General features: G+C 40.0%; 1 protein-coding gene across 2 annotated transcripts in view; it reads left to right on the forward strand.

Annotated features, from left to right (window-relative positions):
• The window catches only part of slc9a7 (solute carrier family 9 member 7), a 39,802-nt gene extending 12,718 nt beyond the window's left edge, over positions 1-27,084 (forward strand). For both annotated transcript variants that reach the window (XM_058074146.1, XM_058074145.1), the window contains 13 exons: positions 8,349-8,425; positions 8,581-8,693; positions 8,788-8,893; positions 9,415-9,561; positions 9,691-9,791; positions 9,879-9,967; positions 10,803-10,916; positions 11,060-11,171; positions 11,232-11,385; positions 19,455-19,518; positions 20,093-20,175; positions 21,796-21,901; positions 25,086-27,084. In XM_058074146.1, the coding sequence (XP_057930129.1) occupies positions 8,349-8,425; positions 8,581-8,693; positions 8,788-8,893; positions 9,415-9,561; positions 9,691-9,791; positions 9,879-9,967; positions 10,803-10,916; positions 11,060-11,171; positions 11,232-11,385; positions 19,455-19,518; positions 20,093-20,175; positions 21,796-21,901; positions 25,086-25,325 (1,506 nt within the window). In that variant the 3' untranslated portion in view covers positions 25,326-27,084. The remainder of the gene's footprint in view (positions 1-8,348; positions 8,426-8,580; positions 8,694-8,787; positions 8,894-9,414; positions 9,562-9,690; positions 9,792-9,878; positions 9,968-10,802; positions 10,917-11,059; positions 11,172-11,231; positions 11,386-19,454; positions 19,519-20,092; positions 20,176-21,795; positions 21,902-25,085) is intronic.
• Positions 27,085-27,292: the final 208 nt, after the last annotated feature.

Below are 27,292 nucleotides of genomic sequence, written 5' to 3' on the forward strand. Positions count from 1 at the left end.
AAGTAAAAAGGCAAAAACTGGACCAAGTAAAAAGGCAAAAAACATATCACTTCCATACGGATATGGAATATTATACGGATATTATGATACGGATATTATCCACGACTGATAAACATTTGGAAGTGTGCTTGAGGCTGGCTATCAGCAGCTACTGTCCGGACTATGCATCCCTGGCTGGTTCAATTCAGTGCAAGTCATCAAAGTAAACTCAGGTAATTACAAAAAATGTTAATAGTTAATTATGTGTGTTTTGCAATATTGGCTCATTTGGTTATGTAAGGTACATCAACATACATTGTACGTACAAATAATCCTCAATACATTTGAAAATAAATAGATGTTTTGCATTTTTGTAGTGGGTAGATCATTTTGACTCGGTCATTTTAAAAGTAGCTCGCATGCTGAAAAAGTGTGAGCACCCCTGGTATAATAGATAGATATTCCAGATTCTGCACCTCTTTGTGCAGTGTTTCCATGGATTTCCTGCTTCCGACCCAAACAGTCTATTTAATTTATTCCACCCACGCACGGCCTGCCTCCAGGCATGCCCACTCAGCTGTGACTGGTCACATTCCAAAGTGCTCTCGAGGACTTCCGGATACATAGCAGACCATCTGCAGACCATATAAGGAAGTCTGAAACGCATTGACGAAACTCAGTGTTTCACAAAACTCTCTGGAACCAAGAGTTCAGAGCCATCCCGAACTTCTTTCAGGGCTGACTTCCAAATGCGCAAAATTCATTATCTGAAACTTTGGCATGGTTTAACAGGGGAATACAACATTCTAACTACATTTATATTTCAGAAAAGTGGAAAAAGCATAATAGGTCCCCTTTAAGCAAAGAAGATTAAACAAGACATTACATGTCAATACAGGGCAAGCACACATCAATGAAAGGATGCTGGTAGGATGGTACGAGTCACATACATTAACATTTGATGCTACAAATGCATTTTACAGTTTTCTGGAAACAGAAGAGGTCTTTTGACACACATTTGTAACCGTTTTACAGTAGAAAGACAAATATTGATGCATAGGTGAGCCTAACTGTAAATGTTTCCACTGAAATCTGCATGAGCAGTTCTTTTACACTTAAGCTTGCTTATGTGATCTTTTAATATATGAACTTTTGAGTTGAGTTCCGTTCATTCATTTACTATATGCTGGCTTTTTTCCATTTGCAAAGTATAGTACATACATTGAGCTCCTCTACAAGTGGTCTTTCCCGTCTGCCTGGTTTAAAGCAAAATGTGGCTCTTGAGCATTGGAGTGTTGGTTAAGTGTTAATTTTGTTTTTAAATCTTTTTAAAATATTATTTTATTAATATGATATTATTATGTGTATATTATTTGTTAATAATAATTAATTACCATATAATTAATACTTTTATTATTTTTATAATGACAGCTAAGGAGATTAGGACATGAACAAATGTCATTGTTGGTGGGCTCTGGCTGCTCTTGGGTCATTTCCTGCCACTTCAGTTTGGCATTGGGGGCCATATTTGTAGTTCTTTTGTACATCTCTCCCTGCGGCTTGATTTTCAAACACGTAATTTCAGCATCTGTGGTTGATATATATAGTCCATTTCTGTATAGTGGGCTCTGGCTACTACTGTGTCATTTTCTGCCATTTCAGCTTGGCATTAGGCAGCCATATTTGTAGTCTTTTTTTGCACATCTCACCCTGGCTGTTGTGTGACTTTCTAACATGTAATTTTCGCATCTGTGGTTCATATATAGTACATTTGTGTACAGTGGGCTCTGGCTATTACTGTCTCGTTTTCTGCCACTGAAGCATGGCATTGGGTGGCCATATTTGTAGTATTTTTTTTGTTTTCTGTGTTTGTGTTATTTCTCCCACTTCAGCTATGCCATATATGTAGTCCTTTATACAGCAGAGTCATTTTATAGGAGTGTTGGGAAAATTACTTTCAATAAGTAATTATTTATAGTTACCATTGACAATAAAAGTATTGAATTAGTAACAGCATTCATCCTTTGTTAAAGTAATGAATTACCATAGAAAGTAATTTTTATTACCTTTTTTGAAAACTCTTCAAATATTATCTTAGATTAGCTTTGCAGTGACGTGAATATTTATCAGATTATGGATGAGGGGTGAGCTTGTGACTGGTTTTTACCAAAACGCTAAAGGGAGTAGTTTTCTTCAGTTATAGCAACAACCACGCTGGTTGTCTAGCTATTTAGCTTCCCATGTACTAGTAGTGAAAATGGTGACTGAAGTGACATCCAGAGGGTTGATATCGATATCAGTGCATGATATCGCGCCACGTTTCACCTGCAAGTAACAGTGATGTGACGTTTGAAATAGTCATGAATTAGATGCACTGGGCGTCCATTTTTGTAGTGACCTGAGTCTCTGTGTTTCATCATTTACATGTTTTGTGTTTGCAAGGGTAAATAAAAGTCACAGAAAGATGAATAAATTTGCTGGTTTGGGTAAAACAAGTTAACTTAGTTGATCCCCTGATCATTTTCTCTGAAAATGAAGCTTTATCATTGGCTGTATGCTTTGGACACTACTTTATTATGATTGTTTAACTCTCCCTTTCAATTTGCTATTATATGAATATGCAGACTTAAACCAAAACCATCTGTGATTGGCTGGCGACCAGTCCAGGGTTTACTCAGTCTTGCCCAAAGTCAGCTGCCATAGGCTCCAGCATAGTTCCCGTTAGCCTAATGAGGAATAAGCAGAAATAAAATGAATTACGTTTAATATTTCAAGTTAATATTTTTTTTTTAATTTTTCAACCCTTTGTATTTAGTTGTGGCCTACTATAGAGCAGCTACACACAATAACCGGCATAGAAAACTTTCTAGACCTTCCAGAATCTGCACCTATTCCACCTGTATTTCCTTGGATTTGTGCTTCCCACGGCCCGCCCCCAGGCACGCCCACTTTGCTATGATTGGTCACACTCCCAAGCGCTAACAAACTACTTCCTGACTTCCTGACTCCTGGGAACCCCACTTTCTAATTTTCTAACCCTAAACTCAAACTATACACAAAGAGATGATGATAAATAAATAATTTTATAAATAAAACCTAGACTTGACTATTTGACCCTGTATTTCCAACTGAGTAGTTTGTTTTGAACAATGGTGATAGGCTTCACCATTGAAGGTCACAGTCCGAAGAGGCCATCAGGACCATATCATCCACAAATAGCAGAGATGAGATCCTTAGACCCCGAACCGGACTCCCTCAACGCCTTGGCTGTGCCTCGAAATTCTGTCCATGTAAATGATGAACAGAGTCGGTGACAAAGGGCAGCCTTGGTGGAGGCCAACGTTCACCGTAAACAGGCTGGCAATGGGAACCAAGTCATGAACCAATCCCGTAATCCTGGAGCACGGGACACGTTCGAATGCCTTTTCCAAGTCCACAAAGCACATGTACATAGACCGGTTGGGCAAACTCCATGCACCTGAGAGGGTGTAGAGCTGGTCCAGTGTTCCGTGACTGGGACGAAAACCGCATTGAACCTCTTGTAGCTGAGGTTCTTGGGACATGGAATTATGACACCCAGATATTTGTATTCTGTTACAATCTGCAGTCTTTCCACAAAAACGTCTGACTCAGCACTGGAGGTACTGTTGGACTTATTCAAGAACATTGCTACTACTGTTTTAGACGTGTTTAACCGCAGGGAGGATTGCGTTAACCAAGCTGTGAAAGTGAGCTTCTCTAGCACCTGTGAGATATCACTACCATGAGTCATCAGCATACATTTGGACAGAGACATCAACGCAAACGGATGGGAGCTCATTAATGTAAAGTGAAAACAGCAACGGTCTTAAATTTGATCCTGATTTAACGGACTGGACTCTGACACTTTGGAAGTGCCCGGTGATGTAAGACTCAATCCACTTAAGGGCATCTGGTGAGAAATGAAAACTACATCATTTTGTTGACAAGATTTTATGATTGAGATCCAGCAACATCGCACCGACAACCCCACCTCGGTCTAACATGGCTCTTTTTATGTCTTCTGTGAAACGACAGGTAGCAGTCTAGGTGGAGTAATTGGCTCTGAGGCCCAACTGCAAGGGGTGTAGAGCAAAGGGTGTGGTGTTTAAATGATTGATTATTTGCTTTGCTACCAGTTTCTCTGCAATCTTGGACACTGTGAGCAATATGCTGATGGGTCTGTAGTTGGCCAGAGAATGAGGTTCTCCACTTTTAAAAACTGGGAGTCACAACAACGGGTTTCCACATGCTTGGGAACATTTTTATGAAATGGTTAACAATTTTGGAGATGGCCGTGTGACTGATATGCTAAGAGTGTGTCCATGCCAAACATATATTTAAATTTGAATGGTCTAAGTCAGGTGTGGGCAAACTTTTTGACTCGGAGAAGGGGTCGTCTATATATAGTTAGCATTAAAACAGAATGACATATGAAATGGAAACGCAACACATCCACAGCAAAATTAACACATCACATAAATCAACAACCAAGCGCTAAATGTAACATGTGATTTAAAACAGTTATTTCCAAATGTCTGCATTTGCCAGTTTAGAGGCAGAGGTGTAGATTGTGGTTGGACTCGGTTCATGCGATTAAAATTGTTGGGGAGGGGCATATTCAATTATATAAGTGATTATATAAGATTCATAATTTCATTTATAACTTCATATAATAGTTAAAAATGTTTAAAAGTCTATTGGAATTCATGTTTTCATAAGATTTTGGATACATTGTTAAAAAGTGTACTTCCCCTTTAAGAGTGCATAAAGCAGCTGTACTTCCTGGTTCACATTTAGCCGTCAGTTAGCGCTCGAGAGTTAGAAGCCATACGGTTTTCTTACTTCTTTCGTCTATTTTAAGTTAGTTGAAAACTATTGTGTTCGCTAGCTTTTTTTGTTTGTATTTTTGGAAATAAACGTGGAGATGTTTTAAATATTTTTTCGTTACAAACAAAACGCTCTCCTGTGTGAATTTGTGGAGCTACAGCTGAGCTACAGACACGGCCTGTGGAGTTCAACTTATAGATATATAGATAGCTAGATAGACTTCCTTTATTGTCATTGCACAATAACACAGCAGTGAAATTGCCAACGAAATGTCGTTACCTGGCTCCCGTATAATACCAGAGACAAAAGAAGGTAAATAATAATAATAACAAAAATATGGAAATAGACTGATGTGTAAGCCAAAGCTAAATACTCTCAAGCTAATCAAACGTCTACACCCGGTGTTGGTTTTCACAAGTGCCATTGCACTTGCCTCTGCTATAGTTGAGCATTGATTTACATTTCCAGGGCGTTTAATTGCTTACATACTCCTTATCTAGTTCCATATCATTTTACCATTAGAATTTGATTACATGATTGTAAGAAAGAAGTCTGCCTTTGTCTTTGAATGGTCTTAAAGCGTTATTTCTCAGCATGGTGAAACATACTCTGCCATGAGCTGATTTAGTTTTATTTGCTGTTGGCAGGGCTTGGTCATTATCTTTCGTAGGTTTTATGATACAGTCATGGAAGGAATGATTAGACCAGCCTTATTTCTTCATTTTCATCTTTATTTGAATGCCTGGCACAACAAAAGGTGTCTTTGTTTGGTAAAGGCAACAAAAATAGCAGTTACATTTTTTGTCAGTGCTATAGCTATTGATGTAGTGATTTTGGTTATGATAAAAAAACATGGAAGTTGCTGGATATCATCTTTTAAATTAAACTCTAAAGAGCTATTCTTGTTATCATTGGGGATGTCTTGATATTTTTGCCGAAAATCGATATACCGATATTGTCCAACTCTCAATTTCCGATGGTGGAATGAACACATACCATATTTGTTGGATGCAGCATTTCTTAAATATTGGGTTTTTGATACCACATTTTTGTGCTGATATCGGGCCGATAATTATCAGACATCCCTGTATATATCTGTCCCAACCAATGTACTTGTACCAGGCATTAAAACAGATCAATCAACCGAAGAAACAAGGTTGGTCCAATCATTTTCCTGGGAACTGTGTTTGTGTCATTTGTACTTTTTTTTTTGTGTAAGATGTCAGGAATGAAATTGTGTTTGTGTAGGTCTTCTGGTGAGCAAAACGAAATTGTGGTCAGATTAACTGATTTTACACCTCAATCTGGCTATTGCTAAATATGAGATCAAATTGTCAGGAGTCTGTGAGACCCAAACATTCAAGATCGTTCCGATTTGATACAGTGTAATGTGGTTTGTTGTCAACTATCACTCTTCCTCCTTGTCTTGGTCCCTCTCTGTCTTGCCTGTAAATATTGGAACTGGAACTGTTTAGAGCTGCGGACAGTGCGTTTTGATGAAGCCAGGTTCCGGATAATAATAATACATTTTATTTGTATAGCGCTTTTCAAAATACTCAGACACTTTACAGAAGAATGGAGTTGAATAAAAGCAAGTAAACAGAGTAAAAGATACATGAAAATACAACATTCATTCGTTAATACACAGTTAAAACATGAGTAAAAGCGGGGCGGGGAACAGCACTCAGGTATAAAAAATTAGACATTAAAAACAGATTTAAAGAGGTGGGTTTTTAGTTGTTTTTTGAAACTGGGAAGGTCGGGGAAAGCACGTAGGGAATGGGGCAAAGAGTTCCAGAGGGTGGGGGCAGCGATGGAGAAGGCTCTGTTTCTGGCTATGCTGTTAAGCATAGGAAGTGTAGATTTGAAACCAATAATAAATGCTGTATTTGCTCACATTTGTTTTTATATAATTGAATAAATGGAACCAAATGCGGAGTAGTATTTGAATACATTCTTTTTAAACCATAAAACTGATGTACCAGTCCAGGGTGTACCCCGCCTCTTGCACAAAGACAGCTGGGATAGGCTCCAGCATGCTTCCACCCTAGTGAGGATAAGCAGTAGAAAATGAATGAATGGATGAAAACTGATGTCTTTCAAGAAGAGAGGGGAAAAAAAAAGTGGTAATACGATAATAGTGCTATATATTATAATTGTGCTATATTGGTGAGAAAAAAGAGAAAACCCCCACCCAAAAAACATGTATAGATATAATAAGAAAGGGTAAATTAAGTTGCGTAAATGCGTTAAGTAAAGTAAAAAATTTTTTAAATGCTAATTAACGAATTGATCATAAAATAAATACAAAAATTGTGTCTGTCCCGAGCACCCCCGGCACACACTCCCTCACCCCACAGCCAAAACCCAGGCAAGGTGCCGTACATCGCCCCTCCACTCCAATCCTAGTTCTCATTTTGTCCCCTTTCCCATGTTTCTTCCTGCATTTGTGTTGTGCATTAAAATAAGCATTGCGCTTACACTATGCTTTTATGTGTGTTTATTTTATTTTTATTTTATTTATTTATTAAAAATCCCCCCCTCTCCCGTTTGTATGCCTGTGCATGTGTAGTGCATTAAAAAGAGTGGCTGGGCGACAAATCGGGCCACCTTTGGTCAGCTCAGCGTTAAGGAGGAATGCCGAATGGATACCCGAGCCAAAGCAGGCCGCATACACAACATGAAAACTGGGGGAAGAAAAAAAATTAAAAATAAAAAACTTCCATAAAAATACTTCCAAAATTAAACAAATAACCACAAATATATATAACTGATGTCTTTCTTAATGATCAGCCTGTTTTAGCATAAAAAAGCTCCAAAGAAGTCATTGTGCAGACTATGAAAAGGGGGTACTTACCTTACTTACCTTTGGTCTTACATGCTAAATGGGCTAGACATGCTAATCTGTTTTGCTGCCACGCTATAAATAAAAGCTTGCCTAAGACTCACTGAAGGGCTATGCTCTATTTGCCCTCAGACACCTAATATTCATTCATTCATTCATTTTCTACCGCTTATCCTTGCGGGGGTCGCGGGGGTGCTGGAGCCTATCCCAGCTGTCTTCGGGCGAGAGGCGGGGTACACCCTGGACTGGTCGCCAGCCAATCACAGGGCACATATAGACAAACGACCATTCACACTCACATTCATACCTATGGACAATTTGGAGTGGCCAATTAACCTAGCATGTTTTTGGAATGTGGGAGGAAACCGGAGTACCCGGAGAAAACCCACGCATGCACGGGGAGAACATGCAAACTCCACACAGAGATAGCAGAGGGTGGGATTGAGCTCTCTCTCTCGCTCTCCTAGCTGTGAGGTCTGCGCGCTAACCACTCGTTCACCGTGCAGCCTGACACCTAATATTATTCTCTTGGATTCTCTTTTTTTTTCGTAAATTCCATTCATTCATCCATTTTCTATGTCAGTTATCTTCAAATTGACGACTTTATTCTTCAAGCATTTTTGTTGAAATTCCTTTTTGACATAAAGTGAATTGTGTTCAATGTATCTCATTTTAGAAACACTTCTTCCGGAATCTGGGCTCCATTCTGACCTACGCATTCCTCGGCACCGCCATCTCGTGTTTCGTGATTGGGTGAGCCTCTACTTTGGGGAGGACAAAAGTGTTTGTATCCACCATTTAGTTCACGCTTAATAAAGAGCTACAAGTCACTAGTTTACAACCGCCTCCCGCTTGCCAAATAGTGAGCCCGTGTTTGACTCCTGCTGTTGGCGTGTATTCTTCTGCAGGAATTTGATGTACGGCGTGGTCAAACTGATGCAAGTGGTGGGCCAGCTGAGCAACAAGTTCTACTACACCGACTGTCTTTTCTTTGGCGCAATCATCTCTGCCACTGACCCAGGCAAGGACCCCCCCCCATGCACGCCATTGTTTTTTTTTTGTTTTTTTTGCATGGTGTGTTAAGCTTTATTTCTTTGTTGTTTAAATGACTTTAGTCACAGTGTTGGCCATCTTTAACGAGCTGCACGCCGATGGTGACCTCTACGCGCTGCTGTTTGGAGAGAGCGTCATGAACGACGCCGTGGCCATCGTGTTGTCATCGTAAGACTCTTTGACATTTACTTATGCTTTTGTTTATGCTCCCTTTTGCCCTTGATGCAAAGATTTAAACAGCCACCCAAAAAATGTATAAAAGATAATATAACACAAAATATATAAATCATTTTTTTATAATTGGGTTTTGTAGCAGTCCAGACTCTACCCCGCCTCTCGCCCAAAGACAGCTGGGATAGGCTCCAGCATACCCACGGCCCCAGTGAGATTAAGCGGCATTTTAACTGGAAGTAGTAGTAGTAGTGTTGAAATTATTATTATTATTATTCCTATTATTTAATGAGTCCTATTGGTATTAGACAAATTTGAAGCCCTCTGCCTCCCTCTTCTGGCGAGAGTGTGCAATATTTATTGCATGTGAAGCACATTGAATCCATATTACAGTGTAGGACTCAATGAAAAACGTGTTATATATTGTTTTGACGTATTAAAAACAATATCAAACCATTTCTCTCCAGTTTAAAAAAAAACTTGGCTGTCATTTAAAAAGAATAATTTCTGTATTTCAGCTCCATTGTGGCCTACCAGCCCCGAGGCGCCAACACGCACATGTTTGACGCCTCGGCCTTTTTCAAGTCGGTGGGCGTCTTCCTGGGGATTTTCAGCGGCTCCTTTATGATGGGCGCCGCCACGGGGGTGGTGACCGCTCTCATATCCTTTCAGACCCATAAAATGAGTATTGTTGTATTGTAGTATTGAGTATGAGTATTGTGGTAGTGTATGTTAAATCCCTCAGATAAGTCCTAAACGAGTGATGCTCCTGAACCCGTCTGCTCCCACGTCACCAAGTTCACCAAGCTGCACTGCTTCCCCCTGCTGGAGACCGCCCTCTTTTTCCTCATGTCCTGGAGCACCTTCCTGCTGGCCGAGGCCTGCGGATTCACGGGTGAGCTTGGAGAATGGGGTGATTAAAAATAGCCAGTCGATGTACCATATGATGCTGTGCTTCCCTGACACGTGCGTTCCGGTGCAGGCGTGGTGGCCGTGCTCTTCTGCGGCATCACCCAGGCCCACTACACCTACAACAACCTCTCCGAGGAGTCCACCAAGCGCACCAAGCAGGTAACGCCCTCTCAAGGCTGCACGTTGGCGGCTCTGTATCCACCCACCCTACCCCCATCATTGACAAACACCCCGCTGCCAGATGGTCCAACGATCTGCCTGCTGTGACCTTAATCGGCACTGTCTGAGGACACCGCCTGTGTGGAGTTCAGTCTATAGATTAGAGTTAGACAACAACACACGTTTACATAGTCTGACATTTTAGATGACGTTTCTCTTGACTTGGTGGTTTCTTCATGGCCACAGCATTTGGAACACCTACTGAATCTAACCAATGACCGTAAACCGTCCTTTATGATTACATTTATGTCAAAAATCAGATTTCATGCATCAAATACAATCTTCAGTCATTCATTTTCTGCCGCTTATCCTCACGAGGGTCGCGGGGGTGCTGGAGCCTATTCCAGCTGTCTTCGGGTGAGAGGCGGGGTACACCCCGGACTGGTGGCCAGCCAATCACAGGGCACATACAGACAAACAACCATTCACACTCACATTCATACCTATGGACAATTTGGAGTCGTCAATTAACTTAGCATGTTTTTGGAATGTGGGAGGTAACCGGAATACTCAGAGAAAATCTTAATATTCTTTATCCTTTTACTATATATCACAATATTATATTATATTTCAACCAGTGGTCATCAAAATATTCCAAAGGGATGTTTGTGTGTTGCAAATAGATATTTTTATTTTTATTTTTATTTTTATTTTTATTTTTATTTTTATTTTTATTTTTATTTTTATTTTTATTTTTATTTTTATTTTTATTTTTATTTTTATTTTCACATGATACATGATTGTATGAGTAAAGGTGTACCTAATGTTGTGTCAGCTCTTCGAGGTCCTTCACTTCCTGGCTGAGAACTTCATCTTCTCCTACATGGGCTTGGCTCTGTTCACCTTCCAGAACCACGTCTTCAGCCCCATCTTCATCACGGGGGCTTTTGTATCCTTTCAGGTGCTCCTCGCGTCATATTGTTGTCATATTGTTGTCATATTGTTGTCATATTGTTGTCATATTGTTGTCATATTGTTGTCATATTGTTGTCATATTGTTGAAAAAAAACGTCTTAACCAGCCACCTGCCAGATCGCCATCTTCATCGGCCGAGCCTTCAACATCTACCCACTCTCCTTCCTGCTCAACTTGGGCCGCAGACACAAGATCAAGGGGAACTTCCAGCATATGATGATGTTTGCCGGTACGCTTCATTCTTCCTTTTCTTGTGATCTTCATGTGAGCATGTGATCCTCCCTCGCAGGTCTGCGTGGCGCCATGGCCTTCGCCCTGGCCATCCGTGACACGGCCACCTACGCCCGCCAGATGATCTTCACCACTACGCTGCTAATCGTCTTCTTCACCGTCTGGGTCTTTGGAGGAGGGACCACCCCCATGTTGTCTTGGCTGCACATCAGGTGACATCTCTGCGATGATTTGAGTCATGAAAGTAGTCACACACATTTCTTTGATTATGATCGGGAGTGCATGAGAAAGTGATGTTGAAAGTATTGACTTGATCATAAACAACAGTCATGACGGGACTTCCGGTATATCGATACTACTCCATACCTTGGACTTTTGTATTGAGTTGTGGACTCCTATAGAGCAGCTACACACAATAACCTAGGAACTTTCTAGATCTTCCAGAATCTGCACCTATTCCAGCTGTATTTCCTTGAATTTGTACTTCCCGCCAAAACGGTCTGTTTTACTTTATTCCACCCACGGCCCCCCTTCGGGCACGCCCATTCCACTGTGATTGGTCACACGCCGAAAGTGCTTCCCAATTATGAACGAACCCCACTTTCCACTTCTAGTGGGTATAGGAGTTGATAATAAACGAATAAAGTTTTTGGAGAGCTAATTTAAAAGTTTAGGAGCCACTGGCAGCTCATGATCTACTGGCTGGAGACCCCTGGCTTACCGTGTATGAATTGATAAAGTGTAGGCATCGCTGGTGCTCCTCCAACCTCGCCTGCCTGAGGAGGAGCACTCATTGTCGGACACACTTTGTCAGAGGCACCGCTGGTGCCATGGAGCTCAGAAGCCGGACGTGAGGGCTCCATGTTTACGAACTGCAGACAATCTTGGCACAACATCGGTATTGGACACTGTGGTTCTCTCCACCATCGTCCAACCATCGGACGTGTCTGACAGTTTGTCCGACAGTTCACAAAAACAGTCCTGTGTGAAATGGCGTTGACAGATGAAAATATTTTTTTCTTGCTCCAATAACTTCTGCCTGAGGTTGCCTCGTAAACGGAGAATTAGAGCTTGGGGGAAGGCAGAGGGTGTATCTGGCTTACAGCCACGCCCATATAAAGAAGTCAGCTCCGTTGTGACATCACCAAGGAACAGTTTTTTAACGCCCTCTGAAACCGAGTGTTTTGAGCCATCCCAAACTTCTTTTAGGGCTCACTTCCAAATGCACAAACCTCAATATCTGAAACTTTGGCATCTTTTAACTATTACCTTTAACTGACATACCTACTTTATAGGGCAGAAAAGTGGGAAAAAACACAAGAGGTATCCTTTAATGTTTTCACTGTATTCTCATAAATTTACAGCATTTTTATTTAAATTTTTACTGTTGTTTGTTTTTTATTATACTATTTAAACCTTCTTCATGTAAGTTTTTTTTCATGATTAGGTCTTTTCCTGTAATGTGACCAAATTAAAAAAAAAAAAATTCTTTAATATTACAATTTTGACAATATTATTAGTTAGTTCTCATACAATTGTGCCTTCTTTTTTCTTTTAATATTTTGGCTGTATTTTCATCAAATTAATTGGTTAAATTTGTTCTTCTTGACTTTATATTTTGACTTTTTATTTTCGTAACAACATGAATTTTTTTTTGCCAAGAATTACAACTTAATTTGTTTTCCATAATATTCCGACTTTGTCTTTTTTTCTTTAATATATCAATGCTACTAAACTGATGCAATTTTAATTTTTGTAAATGACAATGTTTTCTCATTAGATTGACCTTTTTTTCTTGAATATTTAGACTTTATTTTTGTAAATTTATCTGTCTAGTTTTTGCTTTTTTTTAAGTTTTTTCTAGTTTTGCTTTTTTTTCTCGTTAAATTAGATTTTTAGAATATAGACCAATCAAAAGGCAGCTATGTGCCCCAAATGGCCCCCGGGCCAACATTGGATACCCCCTTTTTAAATATTTGTTCCACCCAATGAAGTGAGGCCATCTGATTGGTCGTCCAAGAGAGGGGGCCAGAGAGCTCTGCCAGAATTCCAGCATATTCCAGGCAATTCTCTGCATCTCATTCCCACGCTGTTCCCCTCGTTTTTAGAACTTTTAAGACAAATCTAGCTGCTGCTAAAAGCGCAGTAACAGATTACTCATGTAGTGTTTTGCTTCCAACCTCTTCTTGTTACTACCACACACACACACACACACACACACACATCGGAGGGCTTTTATTTGCTGCCATAAAGCCGATTATATGTGTGTGTGTGTACGCGCTCTGTTTAGTATGACTAATGCCGCCCCAGCCCGAGGAGAAACTATTGTGTTCTGTGTGGCACTGGCAAAATCTCCTCTTAGTGAACTCGTTGCCATGGTAACAAGAGCATGCGGACGTAATTTGCCCTGCTAGTGTCTTGTTTCTCCGTCCAAGTTGTGTTTCTGCATGATGGTCGCCACCTGATTTTCCTGATGAAATCAGCTTGAGCATAGCACCCAGTCCGAGATGTCCATCCGTCACACACGATATTAGGTTGCATCTGTGCTAATTACCTCCACCAGGGAGTTCCTGTTTGCCATTTTTATTCAATCCCTGTATGTGTATTTTTGGAGCGGCTACAATACGGTACAGGGCAAATACGTTTGTTACGTGCAATGTGGAACCAAAGTTCTTTCAGACAAAGAAAACTGGGGCATACGGAAAACCAAGGCAAACGTTTTCAGGACATTTTTAATGAAAACGGAATCCTCCAAAAACCGGGGTCTACAAAATCAAAAGAACAGCCCATTTTTGCCAAAACCTGTAAAAACTGGGCACATGTATAACCGAGGAAATATTTAATATTTTCATTTTTAATGAAGACTTAATCATACAAAAACTGGGGTGTACTCAAACCAAGGCAAAACTTTCATTGGTTACCATATTATTTGGTTTTCATACAAAAACCATTGAAAAATTGAAAGAAAGGTTTGGATGGGAACTGAATGATACAAAAACTGGGACATATGAAAACCGAGACGTTCATCAAATTTTGATGAAACACAGAATCATGCAAAAAATGGGGTGCATGAAATGTGAGTCAAAATTTTTGATGAAAAACAAAACATGTAAAAACCGGTGCATACAAAAGCCGAGGCAACATTACAGCAAAAATGTTTCAAAAAAGAAAACAGACTCAAACAAAAACTGGGCTGTACTCAAACCAAGGCAAAATTGACCAGAAGGCTTCATTGAAATCCAAATCATATGCCAACTAAGGCATGATGTTAGTAAAAAAAATTCTCCTCACACAAAAACGGGGGCATACGAAAACATGGAAACATGTTTTTAAGAAAACTGTATCATACAAAAACTGAGCCATACCAAATCCGAGGCAAAGTTTTGCATATTTTAGATGAAACCCAAATCATATCAACAAGTGGGATGAAAATATTTTCCACCAAAAAAGTGAATTACAAAAACCGAGGCAAAATTTTAGCAGGCATTTTTGATGAAAGTTGAATCATCAAAACTCAGGGAAATGTTTTGTGAAAAATTTTGAATAAAACCGAATCAGGTGAAAGCTGCTGCATGTGGACACCGAGGAAAATTTTTAGCAAGGGCCTTTAATGAAAACTGAATCATACAAAAACTAGGGTGTACTCAAACCAAGGCAAAATGTAGCAGAAATTGTAGTTGAAACCCTAAATTATATGCCAACCGAGGTAGGATTTTAGTGAAAATTTTCTACTCATACAAAAACTGGGACATATGAAAACTGAGATATATTGTAGTGAAAATGACAAAAAATGGGGCGTATGGAAACTAAATAATGCAAAAACTGATGCATACAAAAAACAATGAAACACGTCAGCAAAATATGTTTAAGAAAACTGAATCATACAAAAACTAGGGTGTACTCAAACCAAGGCAAAATGTAACAGAAATTGTAGTTGAAACCCTAAATCATATGCCAACCGAGGTAGGATTTTAGTGAAAATTTTCTACTCATACAAAAACTGGGACATATGAAAACTGAGATATATTGTAGTGAAAATGGGGCGTATGAAATCTGACACAAAATCTTTGACTAAAACTAAATCATGCAAAAACCGATGCATACAAAAACCAAGGAAACACGTCAGCAAAATATGTTTAAGAAAACTGAATCATACAAAACCTGGGCATAAGAAAACAAAAACTGAATCATGCAAAAGCTGCCACGTATGAAATCTGAAGTTTGACTAATATGCGACTTCATCAATGATTCAAAATCATTCAAAAGTCCAAACCCAGCCACGACTGCACTCGTAATAAAGACATGATGCTTCATTCATGCCAAGGCTCCCTGGCAGGTAATGAATGACAGCCGTCACCTTGCATGGTAGAAGAATCAAAAGGATCAAATAAGACCACCAGCGACCCAGGATAGGGAATATACTGTACTTTTAGAGTAGTCAGTGTACAGTATGTTGAATGTGTCTTTATGCTGTGGCAGAGCCAAGGGCAGACGGGAGCAACGGCGCCGACACGGAAAGTGGGAGTACATCAGGTGCTGTACGGGAATGTACTAGTACAGGAAGTGGTGGTTGGACTTTCTTGGTGATGGTGAAGCTTCTGTGTCTGTCTGGAGGGGTTAAGTTTCTGGTATCTTCTGGTTGTGTGTTTTATCGTGGTGTGGGTGTGGACAAGGCTTTTTTATGCGGTATTCTTTGAGTATACACTGCAGCCTTTACTAGATGCATAGTTTGGAGGTCAGCATGCTGTGTGTTAGCTGCCAAAGAGGAAGAAGACGTTTCCTCCATGTTGAAGGTTGCATGTCTGAAGACAAAGTAGGCTGTGAAGAATCATCACGTGGAGGGAGGAGGGGGTCAGGATGAGTGGATCAGCGGAAGTCAGTGGAACTCCCTCTTATATAAGTGTGTGTGTGTGTGTGTGTGTGCACTTTCCCTATCGGAGGCCCCCTACGCTTGTCTCTTTTGTTTCTCCGGCTTCTAAGATTCTCCACACAAAGATCATGTGTGTGTGAGTGTTCATGTGCATAATGATGTTTATAAGAACATGATAAATGATCCTCTTGTCCAGGAGGTTGAAGAAGGAATCCACAATCGTACCAGTTCTCCACCAAAAATGAGAGATACTGTAGCTAATTTATTCATCTTCATCTCAAGTCATTTTAGTGAAGAATTTAGAAAAGTTATCCCGCTCCCCACTCAAGAGCTCTTTCATTCCAAAGTGATATTTATTGGCTGGTTGTCATGGAAACCCCTCAACAACAAAGCCAAGGCATGCATTTCCTACTGTTGGTTGTTCATGGAAGGCCACACTTCCAAAAATGGCTCTGTGGGTTATATGTGAATTAAAAGTGTCCTTTTTTGATATGAGCACTTGTTTATTTTAATCCCTGCGTGCTGGCGGGGACATTTATACATGTTTTTTGTTGGGTGAGTTAAACAAGTAATTCTTATTTTAGAACACAACTCCCCCCCATTGGGAAATCAAGCAAATAGAATTGCAGTAATTCCTAGTTTATGGCAGATAATTGGTTACAGACCCGACCATGATAAATGAATTTCCACCAAGTAGGATTCTTTATTCATAACTGGAATACTTTGGTAGTTACAGCATGAAATCGGTTTTCCAACTTTTACATTTTAAAATTATTACTGCCCCCCCAGACATGAAATAACACTTCTGTAGTCACCCTTACACTTCTATTACCCAATGTAGTAGACATAATAAGAGACAATATGACGTATAAGGCACAGAAAACATGTTTGTGACCTTCTGAATACGCTTTTAAACATTATTAGAGCCCTTGAGACATGAAGTAATACCCCTATAGTTAACCATCCACTCCTATTACTCAATATAGTAGACATAATAAGAGAAAATATGACATAAGGCACTGACAACTTGTTTCCGACCTTCTAAATATATTTTTAACATTATTACCGCCCTCTTGATCTGAAATAACACTTCTTTAGTCCTTTAGAGAAAATATGACATACCGTATAAGGCACAGAAACTGTTTACAACCTTCTAATTACACTTTGTAACATTGTTAGAGCCCCTAGACATGAAATAACACCCCTATAGTTTCCCTTACACTCCCTTTACCCAATATAGTTGACATAATAAGAGAAAATATGACATAAGGCACTGAAAACTTGTTTCCGACCTTCTAAATATGCTTTTAACATTATTACCGCCCTCTAGATCTGAAATAACACTCCTTTAGTCGCGCTTACACTCCAATTACCCAATATAGTAGACATAAGAGAAAATATGACATAAGGCACATAAAACATGTTTGTGACCTTCTGAATACGCTTTTAAACAATATTAGAGCCCTCGAGACCTGAAGTAACACCCCTATAGTTAACCTTCCACTCCTATTACCCAATATAGTAGACATAATAAGAGAAAATCTGACATAAGACACTGACAACTTGTTTCCGACCTTCTAAATATGTTTTTAACATTATTACTGCCCTCTTGATCTGAAATTACACTCCTATAGTCATGCTTACGCTCCAATTGCCCAATATAGTAGACATAAGAGAAAATATGACATACTGTATAAGGCACAGAAACTGTTTACAACCTTGTAATTACACTTTGTAACAATATTAGAGCCCCTAGACATGAAATAACACCCCTATGGTCACCCGTACACTCCCATTACCCAATATAGTTGACATAATAAGAGAAAATATGACACATAAGGCACAGAAAACTTGTTTATGACCTTCTAATTACGCTTTTAACATTAGAGCCCTCTGGACCTGAAATAAAACCCCTATAGTCACCTTTACATTCTTATTACCCAATACAGTCGTCCCTTTGAATTTTGCAACTTCACTCTATCACTTTAATGAATCAGGCCGTTTCATGGTTGAATAGGACCTAACAGACCCCAAAGAGTCCACAAATATGCATATTTAAGAAAACCATACATATTTAATAAATGAAACATTTTCCCGCATAAAAATGGCTAAATGAAGTAAAATACAAATATAAGGCATTCAGAAGACACATTCAAACGAGGTGTCAAGGCAAGGCAAGGTTCTTTCTAGTAGAGCACAGTTTGTAAACAAGGTCATTGAAAATGCTTTCCAGAAAGAAGGGTAAAATCAGACCAGAAAATATAAAATCATTTTAAAATCATGACATGCATACATACATTCATTCATTCATTTTCTACCGCTTTTTCCTCACGAGGGTCGCGGGGGTGCTGGAGCCTATACCAGCTGTCTTTGGGCGAGAGGCGGGGTACACCCTGGACTGGTGGCCAGCCAATCACAGGGCACATATAGACAAACAACCATTCACACTCACATTCATACCTATGGACAATTTGGAGTCGCCAATTAACCTAGCATGTTTTTGGAATGTGGGAGGAAACCGGAGTACCCGGAGAAAACCCACGCATGCACGGGGAGAACATGCATGTCAACATGTCAGTAATGTTACTGTAATTTAGCGTGAGACGCACAAGCACCAGAGTTGATCGGGGGAACAGCAGGCTTTCATTGCAGCTTTCAATGTTCTCACAACAGGCACAACAATCCCTTACGTCTTGCTACTGTTGTGGCCGTAACGCAACTCTGAACCCCCAACGTCACTTCCTGTCTGACAACCCCCCCCCCTCCCGAACAAACACACAAACACCAGTCTTATTTACGTCTTATACTTTGTCTTATTTTCTCTACTATCTTGGGTAATAGGAGTGTAAAGGTGACTGTAGGGATGTTATTTAGTGTCGACAGGGCTCTAATGTTAAAACTTGTATTTAGATCAAAAACTGATTTTTTCATTTATCAATATCATAATTTAACATATTTCATTTATCAATAAAGTAACATTTTAGCATTCTTTATCACAATTGCCAAAAAGGGAGTTTAACATTTTAATGCAAGTAAATCAAGCTGCAATAAAACAAAATGCGGGAAGGGGTTTGCAGAGCGATACTATCCCCTAGTGGCCTTTTATGGGTATTGCCTGGATGAAGGAGTATTGCGTGTAATTTCCAGTGATGCTGCAATATCGCTTCTATCTGCTATCTGCTTGAAAGCGGCATTTCTGCGACACTGCAACGTCTTGTCTTATCGAAACAGGAAGCTGCGGCTTGTGGACACATTCTAAAGGGTTGCCATGCAAGCAAAATATGAATCACGTTCATCAGAACACACAGTCGCATTGTTCGATACCCCATCGGGAATAGCAGCCACTTTTAGAGCCTGGTTGTCCACCACGAGACCACATGGGACCATGACTGTGTCTGTCCCATATTGCAGGGTGGGAGTGGACCCCGATCAGGACCCGCAGCCGTCTGCAGACACCTTCCAGGTCCTTCAAGGGGTGAGGGTGGTTTTTTTTTTTCCCTGCAGGTGGAACTTGTACAAACGGAACATGCACATGCCGCGTCAGCAGGAAGAAGACGCACAGAACGTTCCGCCTGTCAAAAAGAGAAATAGAAGACAGACGAGCAGTGTTTCAGCAAGTTTCAGCTCTTTCAGAATGATTTATTGTTTGTTTATTTGGAAGGGTCTGGTTAGCAACTTCATGCTGGTTTTAAAGATATTAAGGAAGAAAACCAGAAAGAAATGAGCAAATGGACCAGAAGACTGTGGTAATATGTAAAAACAACAAAGAATGGAAGATGTATGTAAATGTAATCCATACATGAGCTATAATAATACATTATTTATGAATTGATGGGCAGGCAAGGATTCTTATCTATCTTGTAATAAATATATACATTTATATTATAATGATAGGATATTACATGTGTTTAAGGTAATAATGGGCATGTCTTGAGACAATCTTAACTACATACAATGAGCCCATTAAGTAACCTGTAACTTTGCATGTTTCCTTTTGCCAAATGTGAGCTCCTACATTACCCATAATGCAACTGATTTTTATTGTGCAGGACGTCTCCCAGGCTGAAGGCCCCAGTAAAACCAAACAGGAGAGCGCTTGGCTCTTCAGGATGTGGTACACCTTTGATCACAAGTATCCTTTTCTTGTCTGGTGTGGACTCCTACACGCTCACTGTATTCTAGACTGGCTTAGTAGCGCAATGCTACTATCGTCTCACAGCACACTGCAGAGTACACCCACGGGTACATCTTGTCAAGGGACAATACTATAAAACGGGTGTCCAATGTGTGGCTCGGTGGCCATTTGTGGCAGACAGCACATTCTAAAAATATCATTTAATAAGAAAAACAAAAACCCACAACAACAGCAAAAATATTTCAATAAAATATATATATTTAAAAAAATATATTTAAATAAAAAAATATTTAAATTAATTTTTAAAAATCAGCGGCAATTTTACAAGAATAAAGTAAAAATATTAAGAGAAAAATTGTAATCTTAGTCATAATTTTTTGAGAATAATATGATACATTATGAGGAAAAATAATATAATTTTATCACTTTAAATATTAAATAAAGTTTTTTATAATGGTAATATTTGGGGATAATTATCTGCTCGACATCCGCATAAAAATGCGATATTGGTTGGTATCGGTAATTGAGAGTTGGACAATATCGGTTTTTCGGCAAGAAAGTTGGACATCCCTTGTAATGTTATTTAAAGCTAATAAAACAACAAATAAAGTTGCAAGTTTTTGAAAATTTGGTAACAGATTTAAAGTCATATTGCTACAAAATAGGGCTGCACGGAGGTGAGTGGTTAGCACGCAGGCCTCACAGCTAGGAGACCCGAGTTCGATCTCTGTGTGGAGTTTGCATGTTCTCCCTGTGCATGCGTGGGTGTTCTCCGGGTACTCCGGTTTCCTCCCACATTCCAAAAACATGCTAGGTTAATTAGCGACTCCAAATTGTCCATAGGTATGAATGTGAGTGTGAATGGTTGTTTGTCTATATGTGCCCTGTGATTGGCTGGCCACCAGTCCACGGTGTACCCCGCCTCTCGCCCGAAGACAGCTGGGATAGGCTCCAGCATGCCGGTGACCTTCGTGAGGATAAGCGGTAGAAAACTAATGAATGTTACAAAATAAAGTCAAAATATTAAGACAAAAAGTTGTATTCTAACAAGGAGACAAAGGTACAATTTTCTCAGATTAAACTTGTAGTTATACAGTATTTTAGTAGCATACAGTTGAAATATTAGTTTTAATATTAATATTAGTCGTAATATCGAAACAATAGTCGAAACAACCAAAACGATTAATAAAGTTGTCATTTATTTGGAAAATTAAGTCCGGGGCCGGGGGGCGGAGTATAATTTTCTGGGAATAAAGTCAAAATATTATGAGAATAAAGTCATAATATTACAAGAAGAAAAAATAATGCAGCAGAAATGATAAAAACATAAGGAATCTTAGGAAGAGAAAATAAATGAGAGAAATGAGAATAGTGTGTGTACACCCACATGGTGCATCGTGTGCGTTGTTGTGCCGTGTTGTTTGGATGGCTTTTTATACAAGGTACAGATTGCATCTGACTATTTTGGCGACACACACGTACGACGGTAGCACGGCAAGTGGCCTACACCTCCCGTGTTAAAGGTTTAAAGGACTTTGGGAATGCCGAATTAAGACGCTTGGTGTATAGTATGTAGTATTCCAAAATGTCTGCTGATGTCCTTAAAACTGCATCCAGTTACCTGAAGCCCATCTTGACCCACAGCGGCCCCCCACTCACGTCCACACTGCCCGGCTGCTGTGGACCCCTGGCCAGCTGTTTGACCTCCCCCAAGGCCTACCAGGTGAACACACTAGGAAAAGACTTTGACCCCCTAGTTAGAGTGTCTTTTTCCCTCCCTTTCAGTGAAGAGGATCATTCCGGTTCATTCAGTAAAAAAGATCCGTTCATTTCAGTCAATTGGTCGTTAGCCTGTGATCTCCCCCTGTGCATAGACCCGGTCAGCCGTGTCGAGTCAGTCCGTTCACTTATGTTCACGTTTGTTTGACTCAACAGCGCAACAACACGTGATGACTAGTGGTGTGTCGGTCATGAACGTATGGGTCAAAAGAACTGGTTCTTTTTAGTGAACGGAATGAACGAGGTCACCGACAGTGTCGCTCAATCTCTCGGCCTTTCAGTCAACTAACCACACCCACCCCCAGAGCGAACTGAACTGATTCTCCAGCCAAAAAAAAGGATTTGCTGAACTGAACGGACTGAACGGGTATTTTAGGCGTGGTGACCTTCATCTCGTTCACAAAAAAGAACTAGTTCTTTTGACCCGTTCGTTCATGACCGACACACCACTACTGCTTACGTACACTACACAATCGCCCCCAATCCCACGACCCCCCTGGAGCCACGTGTAGCCTATTGATCGCCAGTGCATCCATGAGCGCGTGAAAGCTCTCACAGCACAGTCGCACAGGAAGTGTACTTGTGCTACTCCAGCAGCATGTGCTTTCCTGTGGCCTCCGGCCGTACGTCTTCCATCAAGCGGACCTCCCCCAAGCCTCACATTGGCCGAGGTCGCTTTCTGTCTTCATTTCTTCTTCTGAGGCCACTTCCTGCTTCATGCAGGATGCTAAAATCAACACCTTTACCCACATTCTCACCAGAATGGAGCACTTTAAGTAAGAACCTAATGAAAATGCTCAAAAGAGGAACACTCCTGTCATATAGAAGATCTTTGATGTTTTTGATGTGGTTCCCTAAAACAGCAAAGCGCTTCCGTTATATCTTTGTTCTTTGACTAGTGTTTTTACAAATAGAGGGCCCTTGCCGGTACTCAAACGTGTCAGAGAGCTCCTGTCTTATAGAAGATCTTTGACCAGAGTTTTTACAGTTGGTCCTTAAGAAAATAGAGAACTTCTGTCATATAGAGGCTCTTTGACTAGTGTTTTTGCATTAGATCCTAAGAAGTGCCAAAGAGCTCCTATCATATAGAGGATCTTTGACTATTGTTTTTGATGTAGGTTCTTAAAACAGCAACAAGCTCCTGTCACTGAATCAGTGGGAGGCCTGAGCTTGTTTCGTTGAGAAGAGATGGTCCCATCTAGGTGTGATGGGAGACAGTGAGTCGTTAATAAGTGTATTTATTATTTTAATATTTTTAATATTTTAATTTGTAATATTTGAATTTATTATTTCTGTGCGACCCAGTAGCAAATGTGCCACTACCGGTACAGGTCCCCGGCCCGACGGTTGGGGACCCCTGATATAGAGGATCTTTGATTAGCATTTAGACATCTAGGGAGTTTTTGCAGTTGGTCATCAGGGAGCTCGGTCCCCAAATAATTTTTGCAGCGCCCCCTTTTGGAGATGAAATTATCTGACGTCATCATGCAAATGAGATGGACTAGTATTTTTGCCGTTGGTTCATAAAACAATAGAACTCCTATCATATTGAGGATCTTTGACTAGCGTTTTTACATGTAAAGGATCTTTGACTAGTGTTTTTGCAGATGGTCCTTCAAACAGTAGAGAGCTCTTGTCATATTGAGGATCTTTTGACTAGCGTTTTTACATGTAAAGGATCTTTGACTAGTGTTTTTGCAGATGGTCCTTCAAACAGTAGAGAGCTCTTGTCATATTGAGGATCTTTGACTAGCATGTTTGCATCTAAAGGATCTTTGACTAGTGTTTTTGCAGATGGTCCTTCAAACAGTAGAGAGCTCTTGTCATATAGAGGATCTTTGACTAGCGTTTTTACATGTAAGGGATCTTTGACTAAAGGATCTTTGACTTTTGGTTCATAAAACAATACAACTCCTATCATATTGAGGATCTTTGACGGTTTGACAAACGGTTGTGCTGTTTGTCGTTCAAAATATCTGAGAGCTCTTGTCATATTGAGGATCTTTGACTAGCGTTTTTACATGTAAAGGATCTTTGACTAGTGTTTTTGCAGATGGTCCTTCAAACAGTAGAGAGCTCCTGTCATATTGAGGTTCTTTTGACTCGCGTTTTTACATGTAAAGGATCTTTGACTAGTGTTTTTGCAGATGGTCCTTCGAACAGTAGAGAGCTCCTGTCATATTGAGGATCTTTGACTAGCGTGTTTAGATGTAAAGGATCTTTGACTAGTGTTTTTGCAGATGATCCTTCAAACAGTAGAGAGCTCTTGTCATATTGAGGATCTTTTGACTAGCGTTTTTACATGTAAAGGATCTTTGACTAAAGGATCTTTGACTTTTGGTTCATAAAACAATAGAACTCCTATCATATTGAGGATCTTTGACGGTTTGACAAACGGTTGTGCTGTTTGTCGTTCAAAATATCTGAGATCTCTTGTCATCTTGAGGATCTTTGACTAGCGTTTTTACATGTAAAGGATCTTTGACTAGTGTTTTTGCAGATGGTCCTTCAAACAGTAGCGCGCTCCTGTCATATTGAGAATCTTTGACTAGCGTGTTTACATGTAAAGGATCTTTGACTAGCGTGTTTACATGTAAAGGATCTTTGACTAGTGTTTTTGCAGATAGTCCTTCAAACAGTAGAGAGCTCTTGTCATATAGAGGATCTTTTGACTAGCATTTTTACATGTAAAGGATCTTTGACTAGTGTTTTTGCAGATAGTCCTTCAAACAGTAGAGAGCTCCTGTCATATTGAGGATCTTTGACTAAAGGATCTTTGACTTTTGGTTCATAAAACAATAGAACTCCTATCATATTGAGGATCTTTGACGGTTTGACAAACGGTTGTGCTGTTTGTCGTTCAAAATATCTGAGAGCTTCTGTCATATTGAGGATCTTTGACTAGCGTTTTTACATGTAAAAGATCTTTGACTAGTGTTTTTGCAGATGGTCCTTCAAACAGTAGAGAGCTCTTGTCTTATAGAGGATCTTTGCATGGAGTTTTTGCACTAGGTTCTTAAAAACGTCAGAGAGGTATATAGGATCTTTGACTAACATGATAGATAGATAATGTTTAAAAAAATTAAATGAAATAAAAAAATATATATATAACATAAACATCTTTTCAGAACCAGGAGCAGATGAGAGACCAGGACTGCGACCTGATCCGCAACGACGGCGACCTGACCTTCACGTTCGGAGATAGTGCCATCACCACAAACGGCGTGTCCGGGGCGGACGGCGGAGCCAATGGAAAACGGAGCGTCAGCACGTCGGAGGAGGCGCTGGAGCGTGAGCTGGACTCTCGTGAGCAGGAGCTGCTCACCCGCGGAACACGCTTGGTTTTCCCCATTGAGGATCACATCTAACACACGCACGCACACACACACAACAGACACACACAACAGACACACAACAGACAAAGATGAAGTTCATACACCGGGAGACACTCTCCATGCTGTCATGCACTCTTTTTATTTGGAATTACCTCTGCCAGGAAGCCTGGCTTTGTCTGTGTGGAACTTTTTTTTTTGTCGTTAAAGGGGCCAAATAGGATGCAACTTCAGCCAATAATTCTGCAACTAGGAGATTATCAGTCATGTTTATTACCTCTGCCAAGGAGATCTACTCTCGATATAGCGCCGGTCAAACGTGTACAGACAACTTTGTCATGTTATCCAATGAGAGGTGTCTCTAAACTTTTGATTCTGTGATCCTAGCTGTTTCTGCTACAATAGCTGTCAAAAGCTTAGAGACACTTTCTCATGTCATAAAATAAGAAAGTGTCTCTAAACTTTTGATTGGGCTGAAACAGCCACGATCATAGAATCAAAGGTTAGAGACACTTTATCATGTTAACCAAATGAGAAAGTGTCTCTAAACTTTTGATTCTTATGTTACCAAATGAGAAAGTGTCTCTAAACTTTTGATTCTGTGACCCTAGCTGTTTCTGCTACAATAGCTGTCAAAGGTTTAGAGACGCTTTCTCATGTTATCAAATGAGAAAGTGTCTCTAAACTTTTGATTTGATAACCGGAGAAAGTGTCTCTAAACTTTTGATGCTATGATCCTAGCAATTTTAGCATCTACAAATGATTGTAGATATTCGTACATGTGCAAAGGTCAAACCAGACTTAGAAAACCTAGATTCAATCCAGATTTCACTTTTTAGCTGCAATTTCCATTAAAAATGTTATTTTCTAAAGCCATACTCCACAAGGTGAAAGGCGTATACTGTATGTTTGTCAGATTGTAATTTCCTGTGCTTCTTATTACATCTTGATTTAAAGTGTTAAATCTCCATTGAGCTACAGAGATGCTAAAATGGGAAGATTTGCACCCTTTTTGAGTGTCCTTCTTTGGCTTCCTTCACTGAAAATAAGGAAATATACCAGCATAAAGATGTGTATATTTACAGACAGTTAATACGCAACACTACGTTGCTTAGCATTGAGCTAACATCATTGCTAACACACAAAATGTTAATCAGTGTGTGTTCAGAAGCTGTGCATTGTGTTGCAGCTTTAAAAAGTAGTTTAGCCAGAGGACACCGGCATGTGAGGGGGCGGCGGGGGGTCAAGAATGTGTTTTTTTTTAAAAAAAGAAAACTCCATGGGGTGAAGAGAAGGAGGAGCGTATGCAAATGGAAACAATGGCCGGCTTTGTTGGCGTTACATCTCATGACTGTTGTACTCCACACAGCTGTTAGGATCCTCTGTTACCCCCCCCCCCCTTCCAGTACTGCATGCTGACTTTGGTGCTGGTGCAGATTTAGTTCAGAGCCGGAGTTGAACCAACAGCCTCTACGCCCTGGGGAGCTGTGTCATTATGTCACAAGGGTTATGTCTCCCCTCAGGAAATGCTAAAAGGGAAATCATGCAATTTAAACCATCTTCATTGTGTCAAACGTCCGCATGAAAAGTATTGACTTGCCTGGAGCTTTTATTTTGAAGAGTACTCATCTTCTGTCAGAATCTGACAAACGACCAAAAAATACTTACAGCTATTATTTTGTGTACTATTCAAGTAAAGAATAACTGTAATGTGAGACTGCAGTATTTGTTCTTGTTCTAACACAGCTTTGTCACGGAGATGAAACACTTCTCCAAAATAAAATGCAATCCCTGATTGTATGCTAGAAATAATCATAAAAACAATATGAGTAGGGGATGAGAGGTATAGATCTAGACTAGATGGTAGAAGGGCAGAAAATAATGCATAATTAACAAAAACAATTGGAGTATCAGTCAAAAATATGGAGACACTTGCGCATGCTACTGAATGGGTAAGTGTCTCCATTCTTTTGATTTACATGGGGTTTAGTCAAAAGTATGGA

Source organism: Doryrhamphus excisus, chromosome 5 (assembly GCF_030265055.1).
Source record: "Doryrhamphus excisus isolate RoL2022-K1 chromosome 5, RoL_Dexc_1.0, whole genome shotgun sequence".
NCBI lineage: Eukaryota > Metazoa > Chordata > Actinopteri > Syngnathiformes > Syngnathidae > Doryrhamphus > Doryrhamphus excisus.